Genomic DNA, 22,573 nt, shown 5'->3' on the forward strand with positions numbered 1-22,573 from the left:
AATTCGATGTAGCAAATCGAATTGACTTCGCCGGTAGACGTTTACTTTGGCGCCATTTATGAAGCGCCCTACCAACCAAAAAGGGTTAAACAAACAAGGGAAGTTCTAAAGGCGATTCACTTTAACGCTTTTGGCGCCCTCCTTTAGGCTAAATTTGTGTTGGGTTTATAGGTAGAAGTAGTGCGTATGGCTATTTATCAGGGCGTTTATAGAACGTGTCGACAATTTTGTTCCACTGGCTTTGTGGCTCCACACTATTACTACCTTCCGTCACTTTCTCTCTCTAGATTTGGACAGTGATGGTTGTTGGCATTGAACGATGACTATCTTAGAGAGAGAGAGAGAAAGAGAGAGAGAGAGTCAACCTTTTCTCATCTTCTCTCTTATTTCCTCCTTTCTTTTGTTATTCAATTTTGTTTTTTCACTCAATCATTCCCTTTCCCTCCCTGTCTTATACACCATCATCATCATCATCATCTCCCCTTCTCTCTATTCTTTTTTCTTCTCAATTTCTTTTTCTTCTTATCTCCTTACTCAACATCATCAAAACCCCAGACAAACCCTAACCCTAATTTTCTTAATTCAATCTCTAGAGGGTCAAGTTACTTAAGAAGTTCAAATGGAGCACGTGGTCTACTTGATTTGGAACTAGGGTTTCTTTTCAAAATTCTAACCAGAAAAGGTATATTTCTAATTTCAGTTAACTTCTTAAAACTACTTTTTTTTCAATCTAATTCAATTAGGTGAAACTTTTAGTACAATTTAATAAGTGAAAATGGTTATTTTCTTTTTTTTAGAAATAATCAGGTTGATTTGTTATGATAGTTTGTGTTATCTTATAGTGGGTTATTACTTGCTAGGGTTTTGGAAATGATAAGGATGTTTAGGTAATCCGTTTAGAAGCTAAAATCGATGGTTACGAAGTTTAGAGTCTCTTAGTAGAGTAATCTTATTTATAACTTTCTGTCATTTCTCTCCTCTTTTGAGAATCATACGAAATTTCGGATAGTCTTGGTTCTATCTTTTTTCTTGATAGACCACGGATGAAATGTGGTAAATTTGAATGTAGAAATGTCTCACAACGAATTATATTTAAGTCTGTCCACCTATGTCGGTGGGAGTTTGAATTCTAGCTCATGTTTCTGTTGAGAAAATAAGCCACTTCTTATAGGTGATCAGTCTACTTAGAGTTTTTCTCTAATACGGAAACTCAGAATCTTGGATGCAATGGTGAATAAATACAATATAACCACGAAGCAAATAAAGAACAATGACACGCAAGATTTATAGAGGTTCGAAGCAAGCCCTACGTCTTTTTTCAGTCGTACCAAGCCAATCCACTATGAATATGAAGTTACTACTTACCCAAGTTACTGTACACAAAGTCCAGTGCACTCTCCGGTTACAAAATCTCACTACAACTCTCTTACCCTAACACTTATACAACTCTCTTGATCAACACTCTCTCTTACTCTTTCACTTAAGTTTACAGAAGAGACTTGAGAATGGGATGATCAATTTGATGAATGAGGGAGGCTATTTATAGCACTCCATCATCTGGATGAGAAAGAGAGAATTAAATTGGTTGCCCAATTTACTTCCATCCATTTAATGCCAAGCTGCATTTTCTTCCTTAAGACCCGGAAGAATGGCTATGGAGCTTCCTTCAAAGTAGGGTGGCAGTAGCCTTTAAGACTTTTATCCAAACATTAACTCACATTTGACCCCCACCATATAACAGGTTCAACCGTTTTTCGGTTCTTTTGCGATTTTAGACGAGTGGGGACTGGGCAGGGAGGAGTTAGTCCACTGACCACTATTTAGTGTAGAAATATTGGTTCATAGAAACTTTCTGAATTGACTATCGCCTGAGTAGATCCATGAACTCAAATTACTCACCTATCACGGAGAAAAGGAGTTAGGGAGAGTGAGAGACTTGATAAAACTGTTTACTATGAAAGCGTACTAAAAGTAAGTTAATGGCTTACATTTTGTTGTGTTTTCCAATCTCCTTTTCTGGTCTTCAGGAGGTTGTACAAGCTCTGACTTCAAACAATTTAGAGGTCGCTGGCCAATTGTACCAGTGTAATTTCCAAGCAGTCGCTAATTGTACCTCCGCCATTAACTTTTCTACTGTTTGTTGGAACTTGATTCTCTTCTTTACTTTTACACTAGTGTCCCTCCCGCTGGCATTGCTATTCTTTTACCGGTACTTAATTAATTCTATGTTGTTTGAGTTCAGTTTATTCACTTCCTCAATACTTTTTCTGGTGAGACATCTTGCTTGTGAGATGTTTGATTGCAAGATGAGGTGGTTGACTTTATGAAGTTTACTTGTTTTATTTCCACATATTGGGTAATATTTAATGATGTATTCTGGCCATCTTGGTCCGGTGAAGTTAGACTCAAACAGATGTTCTTTTATTTGAATTTCATTCTTATCGTTCCCAGAAAGTTTTCATTGACATCTTCCAAACCTCATTGAATCCAGGACTAACATTTACCTGTGAAAAACAATCTCATACAACTCGCTTGTGGTTTTCAAGAGGAGATGACAGACAGCTGGGATGAAAGTTTTGACGCCGGTAGTCAGACAGACGAGAGCTATCACCTTGAGAGAATACATTTCGAACCTATTTATGATGCATTCATTTGTCCTTTAACAAAACAAATTATGCGTGACCCTGTTACCTTAGAAAATGGCCAAACATTTGAACGAGATGCTGTTGAGAAGTGGTTCAAGGAATGCAAAGAGAGTGGACGGAGGCTAGTCTGCCCTTTGAGTCTGAGAGAATTAAGAAGTACTGATATGAACCCTAATATAGGTTTACGAAGCACGATTGAAGAATGGGCTGCAAGGAATGAAGCTGCTCAGCGTGATTTTGCTCATAGATCCTTGACAGCGGGCAGTTCAGAAAATGATATTTTGCGAGCTTTGAAGTTTATCCAGCACATCTGCCAGAACAGCAGATCAAATAAGCATCTAATCCGTAGTGAAGAGTTAATACCAAGGATAATTGATATGTTAAAGAGAAGCAGCCGTAGAGTTCGCTCTAAAGCCCTGGAAACTCTTCGTGTTGTGGCAGAGGAGGATGCAGATAACAAGGTTATCCCCAGGTTTTCCGTGTTTCTTTGTTGATTTGCACACTTATGGAGGCAATTGAGATTTTGTTCTAAATTGTTCTTTTGCAGGAGGTAATTGGTGAAGGAGATACTATACGTACGATTGTGAAGCTCTTGTCTCAGGAGCACTCCACGGAGAGAGAGGAGGCAGTGGCTTTGCTGTACGAGCTCTCAAAGTCCGAAAATCTGTGTCAAAAGATAGGCATGGTCAATGGAGCAACTCTTATATTACTTGGAATGGCAAGCAGCACCTCTGAGAATGTTTTGGCAGTTGAGAGAGCAGATAAAACTTTAGAGAATATGGAAAAATGTGAAGAGAATGTGCTGCAGATGGCTGAGAACGGTAGACTGCAACCCCTTCTCGAATTGCTCCTTACAGGTGCCTCCCCCTATCTTTATGGTCCTTTTTGTTAAAGTCGCATCATATTTTTGTTTTCTTGGTATTTGTTGACCGTAGTGTATCCATTCTATCTCAAATCAACCTTCTGAAACAAACTCAAATGAAGATTCACGAAATTCCATAAACGGGTGAACTTTAACAAGCTATAACTACAAAGTACTGAGTGGTTCTTGGTGTTCATTGAGGCATGCATCATACTTGGATCCAATTTTTAAATTCACCAGGATTGTTGATTAGTGTAGGATCCTAACTTATCTAGAATAAGTGTTCCGTTTATTTGTTAATCCTTCATCAAAGTCTACTTCTGCTAAAAATGTACTTTTGGATCCGATGCAGGTTCTCCTGAGACGAAGTTGAAACTGGCCACATTCCTCGGTGAGCTGGTTCTTAGTAATGATGTGAAAGTGCTTGTTGCTGGGAGAGTGGGTTCATCGCTGGTCAACATGATGAGAGGCGGAGACAAGAAATTAAGAGAGGCTTCTCTCAAGGCACTGAACCAGATTTCATCTTGTGAGGCGAGTGCCAAGGTGTTGATACAGGAAGCAGGAATACTCCCTCCGTTAGTCAAGAACCTTTTCACTGTTGGGGCAAATCAACTTCCTATGAAGCTAAAAGAGATCTCTGCAACTATTCTCTCCAACATTGTCAACTCAGGCTATGATTTTGAGTCAATCCCACTTGGACAAGATCACCACCAGACACTAGTCTCTGAAGAAATCATCCATAGTTTACTTCATCTTATCAGCAACACAGGTCCCGCCATTGAGTGCAAGCTTCTCCAGGTTCTTGTTGGGCTTACTAGTTATTCCACCACCGTGCTCGATGTCGTTTCAGCCGTCAAAAGCTCCGGTGCAATGATCAGCTTGATTCAGTTCATTGAAGCTCCACAGTACGATCTCCGTTTTGCTTCAATAAAACTCCTTCAGAATCTCTCTCCCCACATGGGTGCAGAACTTGCCGATGCTCTCTGTGGAACTGCAGGTCAACTGAGCAGCTTGATCAAAGTCATTTCAGAGGCGGACGGGTTCATGGAAGAGCAAGCTGCAGCTGTCGGTATGCTCGCTGACCTTCCAGAGATGGATACAGGCCTCACTCGGCATCTGATTGATGAAGGTGCCTTTGAGGTAGTCATCTCCAGGTTGGTCCGGTTCCGGCAAGGTGAAACCCGGGGAAGCCGATTCATGACTCCATATCTGGAGGGGCTCGTTCGGGTCCTAGCAAGGCTCACATTTGTTTTAGGCGATGAGCCCAATGCAATTTCTCTGGCCCGTGAACATAACCTCGCTGCATTGTTCACCGATCTTCTTCAGCTGAATGGGCTTGATAATGTACAGATGGTGTCTGCCATGGCTTTGGAGAATCTGTCTCAGGAGTCTAAACATCTGACTCAAATACCACAACCGCAAAAACCTGGGTGTATTGGAATAATTTTCCCTTGCATTAGCAAACCTCCGGTGATAACTGGATTGTGCCGAATCCACCATGGGAACTGTTCGTTCAAGGAAACTTTTTGTCTGTTGGAAGGGAAAGCAGTAGGAAAGTTGGTGACCTGCTTAGATCACAGAAATGTGAAGGTTGTTGAAGCTTCACTGGCGGCTCTGAGTACTCTGTTAGACGATGATGTTGATGCTGAGGAAGGCGTGAAGGTCTTGTCTGAGGAGTCGGCTCTCGATCTGATTCTTGATCTATTAGTCGAGAATCGATCAGAAATATTAAGGCAAAGATCAGTTTGGGCTGTGGAAAGGATTTTGAGGACTGAGGATATTGCCGATGCAATTTCTGATCATCCAAATGTAAACAATGCCTTAGTTGATGCCTTTCGACATGGCGACCTTCGGACGAGGCAGATTGCTGAACGAGCTCTGAAACACGTTGATAGGATTCCCAACTTTTCTGGTGTCTTTCCAAAGAATTAGGCCTCTTTTCTTTTTGTGATTCACCTCTTCTTAATAGTGGTTGATGATAGTTTCTCATTTCATCTCTTGCCTTTTTCTGGTGTAATTTGTGTAAGTTTGATATGATGGTTGAGTATAGTTCTAGTTTTTCGCATGGACAAGCCCTTATTACCCCCATCTCTTATTCTTTTCGATCTGTAAAACTACCTTCATTTGTTATCTGTAAGTGTTGAAGATTTTTCGCTTGTTTCTATATTTGGATTGATTACAGAAGTCGATGACCATGAAAATTGCTTGTATAAGATTAAGGTTGTCATACCGATCATCAGACTGTTATAAGAAACGACGACGAAACAGACAGTATTGCTAGCAGCCCCGAAGATTGTCTTGCACAAGTCTGCAACAATTACTTTTTACGTTTGGCACATCGATCCCTTCATTTCCAGTCTGTCTTCTCAACTGAAATTATGAGGTTCACCCGATAATCATCTCAGATATATTTATCTACAAATCTCTGAAAAACAATCTCTCTTCTAAGAAGATCATCTCCGGCAATAAGCACTTAAGAAGCCTAACAAATTGGAGCTTATTCCTGTTTGTGACCATTTTAGTTCTTGATTTAGACATAAAAGCAAGGAATTCCATATACAAAAATCAGGAACTATATCCTTTTCTACCATCTGAAAAAGAAGTTTGAATGCTCTCTGAAAATCACCTTTCTTACAGAAAGCAGCTATCAGTGGACTATAGCTACCTGTATCAGGTAAACAACCTCTCCCCATTATCTCTTCCATGAGCTTTGAAGCACTTCCCACTTTTCCTTGCCTACAAAACTCACTAATCAAAGCGTTAAACGTCGCCGAAACAGGAAAATATCCATGTCTAACCATTTCATTCATTATATCAAAAGCTTCTCGAACGTCCCCTTCTCGACACAAACTTTGAATTAAGCTTGCGTAAATAAGAGCACTAGGAACTCCTCCTTCATCTATCATTTGGTCATAAACCCTCTTCGCTTCCCCTATACAACCCTCATCACAAAACCCCAAGATCTTCTTACTCCTATCGACAGCTCTAGGAAACAAACTTGATGTGTTTGTGAGAAATTCAAGTGCTTCGACTGATCGATTTTCCCTGTATAAACCATAAATAACACTGTTATAAGGACTAATCTGAGTCATTGATCTTCCTCTAGTCCCCTCCATTTCATTCAAAATCTTTAACCCATCTTCGATCCTTCCTCCTGAGCACAAACTCTTGATCAATGTATCATACACAACGAAACTTGGGTTGATTCCATCTCTTTTCATATCGTTTAATAGTGCAAACGCCGAATCAAATTTCTTCGACTCACAAAAACCAGATATCAATTCATTATATGTATTCACATTTGGAAGACAACCCTTTCTTTCCATCTCCTTCAAGAATCTCATCCCTAAATTTGCTTTCCCCAACTTACAAAAGCCTTTAATCAAAGTATTATAAGCAACAACGTCTATCGTTCCGCCTCTCTCTTCTACTCTTTCCAAAACTTCAACAGCTTCCATTACACGATTATCGTTACAGAGAATTTCCACAACTTTAGTTACTGTTATAACATCTAAAACAAGCCCAAGATCGAAACTTTTCTCTAACAAAACAAGAGATTGAATCAAATCCCCTTCTTTACAATATGCAGATATCAAAACATTAAAAGTGACTTCATTAGGTTCAACCATTTCATTCATCAAACTTCTACCTCTTCCAATCCCAATCTTACCATTCTTACAAAGAGCATGAATCAATGTGTTATAAATCACAGTATTAGGCTTAACTCCTCGAGATTTCATTAATTGAAGGAGTTTGAAACCATCACTAATCCTATTTGTTAAACAAAGACCTTTCATTAAGATTCCAAAAGTGTATTCATCTCCTTGTATTCCACAAGTCATCATCTTTTTCCTATAAAATTCTCTAGCTAAATCAATATCTTCTTTAACTAAAACATCAAGAATTGAATTACATATTTTCAAAGACGGGTGCTTTTGAAATTGAGTAACCAAGTCAAGAACTTTAATTACTTGTCGAATCAATCGTGCTCGACCCAGATCACGAATGATGGTAACAAAGATGGATTCATCAGGAGGTGAGCCAATTGAAGTAGGCATTTCGTCGAGCAGTTCCTTGACAGCTTCGAAACGTCGAAAAATGCATAATTTATAAATCAAAGCTCTATATGTGGATTGAGAATGTTTGAAATTAGGAAGTTTAGAAGCCCATCTGAATGTTTGAAGAGCTTGGGTATGTGATTTTTGTTCAAGTATGAGATGGGCAATGTGTTGATGAGTTGGAGGAACTGAGGACGATGAAGAAGAAGAAGTAGAGATGGGTTTTGACTGAATTCTTCTGACTAGAAATCTAAGATGGGTATTAGAGAAAAGTGAGATTCTTGGAGAAATAACAACTGTTTTGGTCATGGATATGAATTCAGATTTCTTTTAGCAATAATGTTGGATGGTAGTTGGAATTTAGAAAGAGAGTGAGAGAGAGTTTGAATAGATAAAACGAAAACAAAGTCCCACATCGGGAAGTAGTGAATGAGTGGCTTTTCTATCATGTATAAATAATGGTATGATATTAACTTAGAAAAAAGCATGCAGCCGCGCGATAAGCACAAAGCGAACTATTCTTTCGCCTTTTACTAAAGAATACCGTGTGCTTGTCGCTTCAAGCGGCATACGCTTATTTTTGGAGGGTTTTCTGTCAAAGAAACCCCTTAACAAATTTTAAAATAAATGTTCATGGCCTTGCTTCCAGAGAACCCTTCCTAGTGTTTGGGTCGATCGTAGATGGGTCTCTATTATGTCTCTATAGTACCATACTGAAGTGAGAAAGGGAGATGAATGGTAGTGGTTTTTGGATCTCCTATAGCATATGCTGTTGGTCCATTGTGGCCACGCCTTTATCGGATTCGGGTGACCACATAATGTTGGGCTTTCCGCCTTTTTTCGTGTTACATAATGTTGGTTCGGCTTTTTTTCACTATACAGAAGGATGAAACGAAGAACATAATGTTGGTTCGGCCTTTTTTCACTATACAGAGGGATGAAACGAAGAGCACTCCGGAAAAGGATGTCGATAGGCTTCTGTCGTAGGTAAAAGACATCTCTCCGGATAGGCTTCTGCCATAGGTAAAAGACGTCTCTCCGGGCGGAGTATGTTGCATTCGAAAAGATGTTGATATGTCTCCGACTTCGGCTAAGTTGGAGAAAAGGACATTGACAGCTCTACCTAGTATGGAGAAAAGTGGATCACAACCAAATGTTGTAGGGAGAAAGATGTTGATATCTCTTGGTTGTAGACAAGAAAGTAGATCCACAACCAAATGAGTATGTCATGCAAAGAAGGGGGCTTGCATATTTTATTACAGGAGCTTCTTGTTTTTTTCCGATGAAAGAGGAGCTTCTTGTTGGACTTCATGCTAATGGGTTGTAGGTGTAAACTTGTGCCTCGGGTCGTCGCTACTTTTGTTTCTATGTGGTTGCTAAGGGGTGTATTAAACTTCCAACTATCTTCCTTGTTGGGACTCAGTTAACAAAAAAAAAAATCTTCCTTGTTGGGACTCTTTTAATAAATAAGACCCATTCTCTCATCTATCCTTCTCTTCTCTGTGCATTTTAGGTACCATCTATCGCGACGAAAAAATATCGTAACTGTCATTTTACAACACACGCTCTACTTTTGAGCTTTAAAATCATTCATTCTAAATCTAGTAGTTAAAAGAATGACACTCAAAAACACAAGAAAACAACATTCGCTATTGGATCGTTCATACTTGAATCACAGGTGTTCTTGCACTAGAAGAAAGGAATAAAGTCCCACATTGGAGCTATTTAAAGACTAACATTTCAAGCTTGTATACATAATCATACTGGTTGGAATAGGTCCAATCACGCAGCCACGCAATATGCACAAAGCGAACTATTCTTTCGCCTTTTACTAAAGAATACCGTGTGCATGTTGCTACAAGTGGCATACGCTTATTTTTGGAGGGTTTTCTAAATCAGAAACCCCTTAACAAACTTCAATAAAAAATCTTAATTTCGTTCGGGGGGACGAATTTGTACTGGATTACAAAGCCAGTAAAATCAATTACTTGAAGCAGTTTGATGTTTATTAGTTGGGTTGGGGTTCTAGTATAGGACACTTTCATGATAAGCCCACCCAAGTGATTTGACTCAAAATCACCCAATAAAGATTTTACAGTCATATAAAGCTCCAAAAGTCCTGAACCAGATGGGATGTCCTGCCACTTTTTTCAGCACAGTTGGGACACAATAGGTGTTGATCTGGTCATCTGGTTAGTTTTACTTTTATACAAATGGCATTTGCCACAGGTACTTTCGCCACCAACATGAACTTTACCATACTTGCCCTCATCCTCAAGGTAAGATCTCCGGGTATCGTTTCTGAGTTTCGCCCGATAGCTTTATGCAATTTCACTTACAAATTCATCACGAAACTCATAGCATAATTAGTCCTTTTCTAGAAGAATACCTAAGTTGGACCCAAAATGCCTTCGTTTCAGATAGGCAGATTATAGACGAGATGATTGTAATGCAGGAGTTGATGCACTCTATGAGAAACTCGCAGTCAAAAAAGGTGGATTTGCCTTTAAAATGGACATGGCAAAAGTCTACGATAGGGTCAATTGGTCATTTCTAGAACGGGCCTAAATAGCTAGAGGCATCCAAAGCTCCATATTAAGCTTCATTATGCATTGTGTTACCTTCTCTCGTTACCACATTCAACTTAATGGAGGTCTATATGGGAATTTTCACGCTTCTTGTGGTCTTAGGCAAGGCAGCAAGGGTGTCTTCTTTCACCCTTCCTATTCATCCTAGTGCAGCCTTATCTCTTCTCATTAATTCTTTTGAGTTACAAGGATTATATGCATGTTACAAAGTAAACTTAAATTGTCCTACTATCTCACACCTCTTGTTTGTCGACGACTTGATTCTCTTCGGTAAAGCGACAAACTTCGACTTGCTGGCTATCAAACAGATGATGAAATTATACTCTGATTTTTCGGACCAATTAGTTAACTTTGATAAGTCAGCACTTTATTTTGGGTCCCATGTGTCCAGTTGAAGTCATCGCCAAATTTACAACAACTCTTCAAGCAGCAACTCTTCAAGCACCGCTAATGCATGATCACTCCAACTACTTGGGCTCACTGATACTGCAACCAGGTAATAGAAACAACAATTATTCTTGAATAATAGAAAAATTCTAAAAATCATTAGTTGGGTGGAAAACCAAATGATAACTCAAGTAGGTAGAAGAGTGCTTATAAAATTTGCCCTACATTCCTGTACTACCTGCCCTTTCCGTCTCCAAAAACATTCCTCAAAACATCATTCACCAATTCGAAAAATTAGAGAGATGCTTTTCGTGGGGTCATTCAACTGAGGAAACGAAATTACATTTCCTAAGTTGGGACATAATAACTAGTTCAAAAAAAGGAGAACCAGGAATTAGAACATTGGATGAAGTGAATACGCCTCTTTTAGTTAAAAGTTCGGTGACATTTACTTGCCCCTCCTACATCGGTATGGGCAAAGCTATTAATAGGTAAATATGTATCTAATAACAACATTTGGGACAACACCAGCACCCCCAAGGTATCAACACCTCACTTGAAGTCACTAATGGCATTAAGGATAGATAATGTAATATGGCAATTGGGGGATGACAGTCATATAAAAATCCTTTGGGATCCGTGGATACCAACTCTCCCAAGTCGTACTCCAACCCCTATTTTTGAATTACCTCCTCATATCTTAAAGGTATCACATTTTATTGGTCATATATTACTAAAAGATGGAATCTTTCAACTTTACACCAACATTTTGACAACCAGACAGTTGATACCATTATGGAGTTAACAATACCTACATCAACCCAAGAAGACAAACTGGTATGATGCAATACAGAGACAGGTAAGTTCTCAACTAAATCTTTTCACTCTACCATCAAAGCTAGACCTCCATTAAGGTTTCACTAGGAAGATTTCCCTTGGAGCAAGCTCTGGAAAAAATAGAAATTTAACCTTAGATTCTACTGTTCATATGGAAGGTTTTGCACAACGGTTAGTGGCAAACATCAGAAGGGTAATAAGTCAAGTTAATCAAACATGTGTGGTTTGTGACTCAAACCAAAAAACGGTTCTACATTTATTTGGCGAATGCTCTGGCTTTCAATCTTTATCGACTTATCTGATCCAGAGTTTAGAAGTCATATAGATACAAACCCAATATCAACGATATGAAATTTACTCAACAAAGGAGATAGTGCAAATGGCATATGGTTAATGTACGAGCTCATGGCGGAAAGCAAGATATGAGCTCGTGTTCCGTCAAAGACAGATCAATCACCTTCACATGTACAACATGATACACCTAGAACTCAGGTATACATCTCCTTCAACCTCGTTAACTACTAACCAAGTTGATTTACAGACTCTTTCATGTATTCCTGGGGCCCCAAGTGTAATCAAAATCAATGTTGACGAAGCTTACAACCCCTCACGAGCATTGGCAATAGCAAAAAATTCGACAGGAGACACATAAGGAACAAGGGTTCGAAGCTTCAGCCCTAAATCGGTATTACACAGTGAGTTACAAGCGATGAAGACAGGGTTAGATCTAGCAAATCTCCTATGTTTTTCTCTTTTATAGTTGAGTCTGACTCACAATCTTTGGTAACATTTCTATGGACGATTCACAAGCTATCCCGTGGAGGTTAATAACGATATCTTTCACACACGTGGAAGACTTCATGTTAGCCATGCAACAATCCAGTTTACCAGACGTGAATGCAATTCCGAGTCGCATGACTCAACACATTCAACTTAAGTCTATATTTTAGTAAATTCGAACATTTACCCCTTTCCAGTTAGATCTTTACTTTTTGCCCCTATTGTAACAACTTATACTTTGTGGACAAATCGATATTTCTTTTAATGAAAGATTTAATTTCAAAAAGAAAAAAGAAAAAAATGTGAATAGACCAAATGAGAGGTTGTGCTAGATGGAGGAGTGCTAGCATATTTTATTGGAAGGTTTCTGTAGGCGCGCTTGTCTTGGCTCACCTCTCTTTTGGTGCCCCCCAGGACTTTGGACTGACATGAGTCTGAGTGTGTGTATTGATCAGGTAACCAAGAATGACTGTCTATTCTATTACCTTTTTGCAGGATGAAAGAGCCAAGGTATTTAGCCTAGTTCTGCATGATCGAAGCTTTTAGAGACGAAGTATACAAATTCCTGATATCTTGAGGCACTCCTTTTCCAAAGAATATGGAGGGTTTGTCAAAGTTGACCTGTTGGCCAGATAATTGGATGTACTCTTGCATTATGTCAAAGACAACAACTTGGAGGTTTTGGGAGGAAGCTTTACCGAAGATAATAAGATCGTCCGCAAAAAAAAGAAGATGGATAATGCTAGGGTTGTTTGTATTAATTTTGTACCCATGTAAATATTTCTGGACTCATAATGAGAACAAACAGTATACTCAACTCGCCTCCTCAGACTCTCACTTGAAATGCCTGTGAGAGAAACAAGTTTTTCTCTCTTCTCACTTGTTCAGTCACGTGGAGAGAGAAATCCTTGTTTCTCTCACAGGCGGTTCAAGTGGGAGTTAAAGGAAGCAGGTCATGTAGACTTGTTGTAATGAGAAATTAAAAGAGAAAACATTGTAACTAGCATACACGCTGGTAACTACTTTTGAACTTTGAAATCATTCATCCTAAGAGTAGAATGAAAAAGAACATTTGAATCAAGGATAACTAGAAGAAAAGAATAAAGTCCCACATTGGAACTATTTCAAGACTAACAATTCTAGCTTGTATACATAATAATACTGGTTGAAGTAGTTCAAATCACGCAGCCACGCAATATGCACAAAGCGAACTATTCTTTCGCCTTTTACTAAAGAATACCGTGTGCATGTTGCTATAAGTGGCATACGCTTATTTTTGGAGGGATTTCTAAATAAGAAACCCCTTAACAAACTTCAATTAAAAGTTTTCGTTTTGTTCCAGTGGACGAACTCTCCTGAATCAGTGATTAGTGTGAACTGGATTACGAGTCTAGTTGAAGCAGCTTGATGTTATTAGTGGGGTTGGTCTCCATTTCAAGCCTACTTATGATTCAGGTATGACAATGCTCTAAGAAATGTGAGTAGACCAAACGAGAGGGTGTGCAAGATGGGGAGTTAGCATATTTTATTGGAAGGTTTCTGTAGGCTCGCGCTCCCCTTCGGCTTCGCGGACAGTGTCGGACTCACCATTTATTGCATAGTTTACTTGAGTTTTTGCTATACTTCATTTCTGTAGATGTTTGTCTCTCCCGTGAAAAGACAAATGTTCCCAATCAACCAAAACGAGATTCAAAGTATGTCGGACAATCACCACGTGGATTTCGTTGTAGGCGTTTTAGATGTCTCTATTTCGACGAAGAAATGCACTAATAAACAATTTTTATATGAGGTAATTAACTACACGAGTAGAATGGAAAAGAACGCCAAGAGGGGCAGTGCAAATTGAGTATAAGAATAGAAAGGAAGTCCTACATTCCCAACTTTTAATATAGACTAGGCCTACTGGGAATGTAGAAAAATTGGTTTGTATGACATACCACATTATTCATGCTTTGTTTCATGCTTCAAGGATCTGGGGTCCAATCGTATTTTATCAGTACTTGGGTTTTCTTTTTTTCTTTTGTTGCGAAGAGGTGTATTATGCTTAAAAAATGTCATTTTTGTTGCAATTCCTTAGACGCGTTCTATCTTTTATTCGACGTTTTAGACACAATCCAAATTTGATATGTTTTATTTGACATTTCAGACCCAATCAATTTCGATAAGAAAACATTATTACGATCATATTTATTCTAATTACAAAGATGTAGTAGTAGAATGAGGAAGAATGTCTTTTAACAAAAAGAGTCCCACATTGTTAAGTAGTAAAACAGTAGCTACAATATTCTCCATATATAATATTTAGGACTGGTTAATAAAAAAGCACGCAGCCATGTGATAAGCACAAAGCGAACTATTCTTTCGCCTTTTACTAAAGAATACCGTGTGCTTGTCACTGCAAGTGGCATACGCCTATTTTTGGAGGGTTTTCTGATTAAGAAAACCCACAACAAATTTAAACGAAAATAGACTACATTAGACTTCTTCTTTCACTCTCGTGTCATGTGCATGTAATGTTATAGTTTATGGCATCTCTTCTTTATACTCAGTTTCATTTTATCACAGCAATAGTCAAACAATCGCAAAGAGTAGTTCGATTGATATAGTTCTCGCAAATAGTAGTTGGAAAGTTTGGTACTTATTATCACAGGTCACGTTTTTATAGCTTCCTTCGTGCTTCAAGAATCAGGAGTTGAATCCTTTCTATTTACTTTTCAGGTTTTTCTTTTGTTGCGAAGGGGTTTTCGCAAATGGTAGTTGGAAAGTTTGGTACTTATTATGACAGGTCACGTTTTTATAGCTTCCTTCGTGCTTCAAGAATCACGAGTCGAACCCTTTCTATTTACTTTTCGGGTTTTTCTTTTGTTGCGAAGGGGTTTTTTAAACTTCAAACATGTCGTTCTTGTTGTAATTCGTTAAACAGTTAAGGTGTGTTTTCTCTTCTCTTCGATGTTACAGATAATGTCTAATTCCGGTAAGTTCAAATTATTACTAGGTTCAAAATGCATTATTCGAAGTCTAAACCCCAAACAAGTCTGTATTGTCTTTCTCATCATCTTCAGTTTCGAATACAATTCAAAAACTTCAATCTTCTCATAAAAGTGATGGAATGCTTCGAGTTTTCCAATAAAAAAAGACGGCGAACCGGTATCAGAGCAATGTTTGCTAAAAAGAAATTGATACAATTAACATTCTCAGTTAATACAAATGGTTGGAAATAAGAGAAAAGCAAAAATAGAAATTTACATCCTACAGATTTCTGTTTTATTCTCTTGATATTGGCTACAATGTCAGCCATGGCCAAGAGCACCAGCAGCAGCTTCAGAAAAAACCCTGCACCAATAGTAATATTCATTTATACAGAAGCCGGTAAACTACCCCTTATTCATTACTGTCGAGAACTCCTTTGAGGAAATTAAGTCCTTCTAGTGATATACTTCTTCGAACTCTAGTTTTAGGAATTTCGATTTTCGGAGGTGGATCTGGCGAGAAACAGACAACGACAACTGTTAGGTTATCACAAGTGTTTCGTTTTAATGCTTCCTTAACCAATTCTTTCGAACATCTTTCAGGATCGTTGTGAAGCATTAGTTCTTTTCGTGTGATTGTAACTGCACACTGACTACTCATCACATCCCACAGGCCATCACAACCCATAATCAAGAATTCATCCTCTTCCGTAAGGATACTCTCGTGTAGCTCTGGTTCGGCACTTAACGGGCCTGTCGAGCCTTTCGGGCCCTTCATGTGCCAGTCTCCAAGGGCTCGTGCTACGGATAGTTGCCCATTGAGGTACCCATCAAAGACGATTCCACCAAGTTTCTCTATTCTCAGCCTTTCTGATGTACAGTTTGGTTTGTGGTCTTTTGATAGCTCAACTGCTCTTCCTCGTTTTCCAAGTACAGCTCTGCAATCTCCAACGTTCGCTATAAGCATAGTCCTGCTCAGAGAAAGGAATCAACAATAAGCAAGTCTGATCTGACCGGTCAACTAGAATTCAAGATTATTTATTTTACATTCGGCACACTATTATAATCAACATTATTTATCTTATATTTCTTCTAGTGAGCATTTCTAGTTCCTACCTTCCAAACATAAGGGCAGTCAGAGCTGTGGTACCAGAGGAGCTATCGAGAGAACGGGCGTTTGCAAATGCTACATCGGCTTTCAGAAAAGCACTCCTTACGGCCTTTTGAATAGAAGATGGGAAATTAGAATTCTCAACTATATATGTAAGAATGTTCTTTCTGATGAAAGCTGCTGCATCTGATCCACCATGGCCATCAAATACCTGTTACGCAATAACTAGAGACTCAGCTCATGACTAATACCAGTTTCTGATTACTTGATTAAATTTAAAGTCAGACACTCAGAATCCACTTCTAATGACAACTTGACGATTAGTTGTGAGCAACTGCAAGACATTAGAAGTATCCCATAGTATATACATTCTATATCAACTCCAATGAGCAATTGAGCATAGTATTTGTTCAATTAATTCGTAATCAACTTCCACCAACAAAGAAGATAAACTGTTGAAATTTGTTAATTACATAACTACAACGTGCATAACCACAAGTTGTTCCTTTTCATAATCCAATGGTAAGTTTTGGTAAAATACTACGGTGTTTTTTCATGCTAATTTTGTTATATCTTAAATTTGTGAAAGTTGATTGCAGCTCTCTTCTGCTTTGATTTTTTACAACCTTTATCAGTTCATTGACTAATTTCACGAAGTTTATAGAAAAGCAACAATTCTTCTTCCAGGGAAAAATGCAACATAAAAGAAATCAATGGTTAGAAACAATAGCTCCAATGGTTTTGTAGTCCCTAATGATCCATGCAAGCTTTCATGGAACAGTATTCTTAAACTTCTCCTAACAGTGTTCTACTTCTCCAGCGATGTTCATTTTTAAGGTTGACCTACTTATCAGTAAGGATTCGATGACAATGAAAATGTTCGTTATAAGTAGTAGAATATACTTTTAAGAAATGATCAATCATTGAATGAGGACTAATTCTGCAGCAGTGAAATCAAGTTACCCACCCCATAGAAAGCTCCTGGAGAAGGAAAGCCGGCAGATGCATTGAGATGTTCAACGAGATTATCTATGCATAAGTGCTCGTCTTCCATGTACTGCTTTGGTCCTATCTCAGAACAGCTCCCAGAACGAAATATAGGCAAAAACCCTGATTTTATATCTGGTGGTGATGTTAAGCAAATATTTCCAATTTCTGCCTCCTGCATCGATTTAGACAGAAACATAACCAAAACTACATTACAATTGAGCGTGAAACCCATCAAAATGAAAATATTCTTCGCTACAACATATAAGTGACGAAAATCAAGGCAACATAATTCATGTATATCGGGGATTTCAAAATGAAATATTTTAACAATGAGGTGAGTTGATCAAGATAACTAACCAGTTCAGAAACCGAAGACAACTTAGTAGAGCTCGTGCAATGCCTCATGACTGATAGGTGTCTTGGGGGTTTCCCAGCGTTTGCTTGTTTCAAGCTATCAAGACACTCAGAACTCTCATCTTCCATGGAACTCGTACTGTCTTTACTGTACCCACCTTCTAATACACTAAACTGTGGCGAAAAGTGTGTTCCAGCTGCCATTTTCACTCTTCAAAACATAAATTCAGTCACTTTCCAAACAAAACCCCAAAATGTCTTTCCTCGAATCCGCTTATACGAGCAAAAATTTCCGAATTATACACTCATAACCCTCCTAAATAACTACTAATAATCTATCCAGCTGAAGCAAAATAAGTTTTCAAACAAATCCCAAATCCATGAAACCCTAATTTTCAACAAATGCAGTTCCTTGTGGTATCATATTTTTGTTAAGTCATAATTGAACACATTGTACTTGAAATTCAATGTTTACTAAATAGATGATCCTCACTGATTCCCAAATCTCAAGATTTCATATACTAATAAACTTCATTAACAATCTCACGCTAATTCAGATCGAGATCTCGCGTAATTCACCAAATTCCAAAACTTAAATCATCAGAAATTCACAAATTAACCTAAGAAATCTAGAAGAAGTCATCAAATCTCTTCGAATTTTAACTAATTAATTCTTATTAACTTCGATTTATCTTCCACAATTACGTAAAAGGAAACAATAAAAGGACCAACATTTTTCATAAATCAATAATAAATAGTCGTACTGAAAAAAACTTGCCTTGATTTTGCTTCAACATGTAATGATCGGAAACCCTAATTAAGATCTCTCCGTTTAGAGAGAGAGAGAAACGTTTAAAGGGATGAAGAGAAAAACAAAAAAATGGATTTGAAAAGGAACCGGCGATTCCAGGTTCTTACGGGTGAGGATCGTGTATGTCGAAGAAGACGTGCTTACTGACGCGTGTCGATTAAAGCGATTAGAGAATTATTGTGGTTGACCGGATGGATGAGTTTTAGATTTTTAGGTGTAACCGTTGGGATGATTGAGATTAGGTTTTGGCTGGCTTTTCTTAACCGTTCAAACTAATATCTTTCTTTCTCTAACTACTTCAATCATGTACTTGAGAACTTGAGAGCCATTTATTCCGACCTATTTCTATCTAATCTAGTCGTATTTAAGATGAAATCTAACCGAGAAATCTCGAATTAGATTTCAAAATATTTACTTGTCTCGTGTGTAATGTGTGACAAGTTGAACACCATTTTAATTTAATTCCACAACTAACTGATTTAGGACGAACGGGATTTAATTAGTGAGAAAACACATATGCATGTATGCCCAAGGTGTGTTCTGAATGAACCCACGAACCTGTAGATGTTAGCTCAATACCTAAACATTCAATTACTGATTTAATCGAGAAATCAAATTAATTCTAAGGAACCAAAGGTTAGGTGGTTTCCATCAAGCTAGAGCCCTATGGGTCCATGAGTTGGTGGTATATTTTTGTGTATGGATCAAATTATATTGCTTTTTTTCTTTGTCGTTGAAGAAGTTGACCACATTGTATTATGTGAATAGTTGTGGAAGGATTTGGAACCACCTTGAAAATGCATTCACACCTAGTTTTCCCTAATTCCAAGCTATTCACAAAGCATCTGTGATCCAGAAAACACTTGGAGAGAAAAGTAAAAAATAGTTACCTTTTTTCGAGCTTAATCCATTAAATCATGGAGGTGACATCAATGTGAGTAATGGAGACACCCGTAGGAATAGCAAAAAAGAACGACGCGAGTGAAGTTACACTGAAATGAGAGGTAAGTTGTCAACAGTTGGTAGCCCAAGTGGTTCCAAGGTGTTGACATAAACTCCAGAAATCCCTGGAGGTCCCAGGTTCGAATCTCAGAGAAGGTGAAATCTTTGGTTATTTGAATTGGATTGTGTAGGTATCGAGCTTATCGCATCTATGATGTATCAAATGCCAAATATCACGACGTACGTAGATCGCAGTCGTCTTCCAAAAAAGAAGTTGTTGGGTTTCAGGCCATTGTCTTTGTTGGGCTATAGGCCCGGTGTGTTAATGTTTGAGTGGGCAGTTATCGAGTTTATCACATCTATGATGTATCAAATGCCAAATATTACGACTTACGTAGAGGTAAGTCAATGTTTCTTTATCGTGCTGACAAATAGGATTATTAACTGGTACAAGTCCTATGTTTAATCTTTAATTTCTACCGTTTTCTTTCAAAAAAATATTATCACCAAGTTTATAAGCCCCAGGTTTAATCTCTAATTATAGAAGACGACATTGGTGATAGGAAAACCGAAAATCTTGTCGTGAAATGAGATTCAAGGATTGCCACTTATTCTGGTTCACAAAGAGAGAAAGTGCCGTGAATCCAACAATATGATTAAAATTCACGGACACCTTTTCAGAGGCTTGGACATTTTTCAAAAGGCAAGCCCCGTTCTACTGGGAAGAATTGACAATCTAAGAAACGCGTATTGTTGATGAGAGAAGTGGACTGGGGACGCCAATTACTAGATCAAATGTTAATGTGATTATCATAATGTTTTTTTTTGGACTCCAGACAATAACCATAATGCTATGTATTGAGGAAATAGTTTGTGAGCCTCCAGACAATTTAGACACAAGGATAGTGTTGTCGGCAGAAAAACTCAAAACCCTAAACCATCGTTAGCTTTAGGTTTGGCCAAAGAACTCCAAGCTTTAAGCAACAAAACGATATCTGAAGAGTTATCATGCATTGATAGATCTTTTGGGGACTCCTAAAACAAGAGAAGTGGTATGGAGGCGTAGCTGATAAAGAAGAGATGATCATTTCTATTTTAATAGGCTTAAACAAATGTTTGTCCTTCTAATTTTCATTTTAGAAGAAATCCTCTCAATAAAAGAAGAAAAGTATTCGATTTTGGATCTTTTAATGAAGAAATTAGAAACGAGATAATTTTCATGTGGCAACTGAAACATATCTGGTACACTGGAAAATCATAATAACAAAACTTTAAAACGGTATATCCGGACGGGGATGGTATATTTCAAACGATGATGTCAAAGTATACCTTCTTGGTCAGAGTCATTAGACTCGAAAATTACTTACAAAGTCCACATGAAAAACTACTAGTAATAAAAACTTCATAACACTCAAAAAAAAGGAGCAAATGATTGCAAAACAATGTTTTGGCTTCCACCCAATGACATAGCCTAGGGCTACTGGGAGTTGGGGTATGTGCCTACATCTAGACTGGAGTCCAACATAAAACAGACATGAGCATGACTTATCATTTAGCAAACACACAACCTGCCTCAGTCCCAAATCACCTCATCATTGTTGTTTGCTAGTGATGTTGGACAAGCACACTTGACTTTCTTATCGCGCGATCCATCAATGGGAATTCTTATAATGAGAACACAGCTGTAAAATTAAATTCGTAATACTGTACAACGTTACAATGTGTTAAACTGTCAAAATCCAAAGAATTCGACTAATCAAATTAGATTAAAACAAATAGTTGGCCAAGTTTCCACTCACCTACAAATACAATAGGGAATCACTCATTCTTCCAAAGTTCATCTTTAGATGAAAAACAAAATCCCACATCGAAAGAGAAGGACAAAAAAGAGAAACAATTGTGATTACAAATAAAGAAAACAGTATGAAGATATAGGTATCTTTGCGCTTGGGGCAATGACGCAGCTAGTGAGGTATTAACCGAGGCGCGTCAATTGCTGGTTGAAAACTATTTCCAAACCCCCTCCTCGGCTCCCTTTTAGGGTAGCCGTCGAGAATTTCTGGAAGGGCTCCCTCTAAACAAGGGTAAAGCCCTACAAACTCTAATCTTTCAAAACTTTGAACTGTGGAATCATCGGCCTTCTAATCCCGTTGGGAAATTTTGGGGTGAGATTGTTGTTTATCAAACGTGGAACTGCCGGAATTGGCCTTCTAATCCCATTGGAAAATTTTTGGGTGAGGTTGTTGGTTATCAAATGTGGGACTAAATAGAGTTAATTCATATTTGATGAAATTTGGCAGGTATAGTAGTTAGAACTCAAAATGCCGACTAATTAAATGACTCATATCTCTATTGCTATCATACATTTGTAGACATTTGAGGATTCTCAAATGTCTGAGGCATTCAAATCTAGATATTTACAAATCTCCAAATGCTTGTAGCATTCAATTATAGACAAAATGTCTGCGGACTTTGGTAGACTTCATAGTTTGATGGATTTTGTTAAGGATTTGAGACAAATTTGGAGCCCAAAATGTCTTTACAAAAACAAGAGACATTTGGAGTCCATCACGTGACTAAACAACAATAATAATATTAAAATAATAAATGACCACCAAATGTCCATCAATGTCCACAATTATTTACAGATGTCTATAAAGACATTTTATCTACAAACTCAATGTCTTGAAAATGTCTATGAAGACATTTTGTCTATAATAAATCACCTGAAATGTCTACGGGACATTTTGTCTATGAATGTCTGTGAAAGTCCCCTCTCTCCTATTCTAGTGTATATTTCTTGCATACTCCTCTTTCTTTTGATTGCTATGTCACTTTACAAGAAAATGGAACCGCCCCCCCCCCTCCCCCCCTCCCCCCCTCTCCTATTCTAGTGTAAATTTCTTGCATACTCCTCTTTCTTTTGATTGCTAAAATAATTTTTGCCACTTTAAAAGAAAATGGAACCGGATTTGGTTGAGGTAATATCTGGTGTAGGAGCAGGACGAGCAACTTAAATCAAAGATCCAGAGTCCTGAGTTCAAAGGGCCTCTTATGTTTTACCGACTCTCGTTTAGATTCTCTTTTTTTGGACAAGATAAGCGTTCAATTCTAGCATTCATTGAAAAAGTTCGGTAGGGTGAAGTTTCGAAAAAAAGTTTGGTATGGTTTATCAGTTTAGGTTTTATAGGGCCAGAGGGTCTATCTCCGAAAATTTGATACGCTTCGCTTTTGCTACT

The 22,573-nt window shown here is 38.1% G+C and overlaps 3 protein-coding genes and 5 non-coding genes across 9 annotated transcripts; 6 read left to right on the top strand and 2 right to left on the bottom strand.

The window, feature by feature from the left end:
- The first annotated feature begins 29 nt into the window (after nt 1-29).
- Nucleotides 30-5,671, top strand: SAUL1 (senescence-associated E3 ubiquitin ligase 1). 2 transcript variants are annotated; one of them, XM_086652501.1, is made up of 6 exons: nt 286-682; nt 1,172-1,292; nt 2,028-2,209; nt 2,492-3,106; nt 3,193-3,502; nt 3,860-5,671. In XM_086652501.1, the coding sequence occupies exons 4-6, from the start codon at nt 2,552-2,554 to the stop codon at nt 5,437-5,439; spliced, it is 2,445 nt and encodes an 814-aa protein (XP_086508627.1). In that variant the 5' UTR covers nt 286-682; nt 1,172-1,292; nt 2,028-2,209; nt 2,492-2,551; the 3' UTR covers nt 5,440-5,671. The 2 variants fall into 2 exon arrangements, with proteins under 2 accessions (XP_086508626.1, XP_086508627.1); XM_086652500.1 differs by lacking the exons at nt 1,172-1,292; nt 2,028-2,209 and having other exon boundaries at nt 30-682.
- LOC147566026 (Pentatricopeptide repeat (PPR) superfamily protein) lies at nt 3,625-7,874 on the bottom strand. Its single transcript, XM_086652502.1, has one exon. The coding sequence runs from the start codon at nt 7,872-7,874 to the stop codon at nt 5,961-5,963; it is 1,914 nt and encodes a 637-aa protein (XP_086508628.1). The 3' UTR covers nt 3,625-5,960.
- A 181-nt stretch (nt 7,875-8,055) lies between these two features.
- Nucleotides 8,056-8,172, top strand: LOC147566027 (U5 spliceosomal RNA). Its single transcript, XR_015231538.1, has one exon. It is a non-coding gene; the product is annotated as a U5 spliceosomal RNA (small nuclear RNA).
- A 1,181-nt stretch (nt 8,173-9,353) lies between these two features.
- LOC147566028 (U5 spliceosomal RNA) lies at nt 9,354-9,470 on the top strand. Its single transcript, XR_015231540.1, has one exon. It is a non-coding gene; the product is annotated as a U5 spliceosomal RNA (small nuclear RNA).
- A 3,873-nt stretch (nt 9,471-13,343) lies between these two features.
- Nucleotides 13,344-13,460, top strand: LOC147566029 (U5 spliceosomal RNA). Its single transcript, XR_015231541.1, has one exon. It is a non-coding gene; the product is annotated as a U5 spliceosomal RNA (small nuclear RNA).
- Nucleotides 13,461-14,485: 1,025 nt separating this feature from the next.
- Nucleotides 14,486-14,602, top strand: LOC147566030 (U5 spliceosomal RNA). The gene has a single exon (XR_015231549.1). It is a non-coding gene; the product is annotated as a U5 spliceosomal RNA (small nuclear RNA).
- Nucleotides 14,603-15,318: 716 nt separating this feature from the next.
- On the bottom strand, nt 15,319-18,728 carry LOC147566031 (putative protein phosphatase 2C 27). The gene is made up of 5 exons (XM_086652504.1): nt 18,360-18,728; nt 17,585-18,201; nt 17,205-17,399; nt 16,243-16,448; nt 15,319-16,097 (listed from the first exon to the last, which is right to left on the bottom strand). Exons 2-5 carry the CDS (start codon nt 17,783-17,785, stop codon nt 15,539-15,541), a joined length of 1,161 nt encoding a protein of 386 aa, XP_086508630.1. The 5' UTR covers nt 17,786-18,201; nt 18,360-18,728; the 3' UTR covers nt 15,319-15,538.
- Nucleotides 18,729-21,271: 2,543 nt separating this feature from the next.
- Nucleotides 21,272-21,426, top strand: LOC147566032 (U4 spliceosomal RNA). The gene has a single exon (XR_015231589.1). It is a non-coding gene; the product is annotated as a U4 spliceosomal RNA (small nuclear RNA).
- Nucleotides 21,427-22,573: the final 1,147 nt, after the last annotated feature.

Source organism: Eschscholzia californica, unplaced genomic scaffold (genome assembly GCF_041429995.1).
Source record: "Eschscholzia californica isolate CP2 unplaced genomic scaffold, dmEscCali1.0.p SCAF_1, whole genome shotgun sequence".
NCBI lineage: Eukaryota > Viridiplantae > Streptophyta > Magnoliopsida > Ranunculales > Papaveraceae > Eschscholzia > Eschscholzia californica.

Coding starts and splice junctions, on each gene's coding strand:
- SAUL1 (XM_086652500.1), top strand. CDS start 2,552: ATGACAGACAGCTGGGATGAAAGTTTTGACGCCGGTAGTCAGACAGAC. Junction 3,107..3,192: donor AGGAGGATGCAGATAACAAG/GTTATCCCCAGG, acceptor GTTCTTTTGCAG/GAGGTAATTGGTGAAGGAGA. Junction 3,503..3,859: donor TCTCGAATTGCTCCTTACAG/GTGCCTCCCCCT, acceptor GATCCGATGCAG/GTTCTCCTGAGACGAAGTTG.
- LOC147566026 (XM_086652502.1), bottom strand. CDS start 7,874: ATGACCAAAACAGTTGTTATTTCTCCAAGAATCTCACTTTTCTCTAAT.
- LOC147566031 (XM_086652504.1), bottom strand. CDS start 17,785: ATGGCAGCTGGAACACACTTTTCGCCACAGTTTAGTGTATTAGAAGGT. Junction 17,400..17,584: donor TGTCTTCGGTTTCTGAACTG/GTTAGTTATCTT, acceptor AAATCGATGCAG/GAGGCAGAAATTGGAAATAT. Junction 16,449..17,204: donor CTCCAGGAGCTTTCTATGGG/GTGGGTAACTTG, acceptor ATTGCGTAACAG/GTATTTGATGGCCATGGTGG.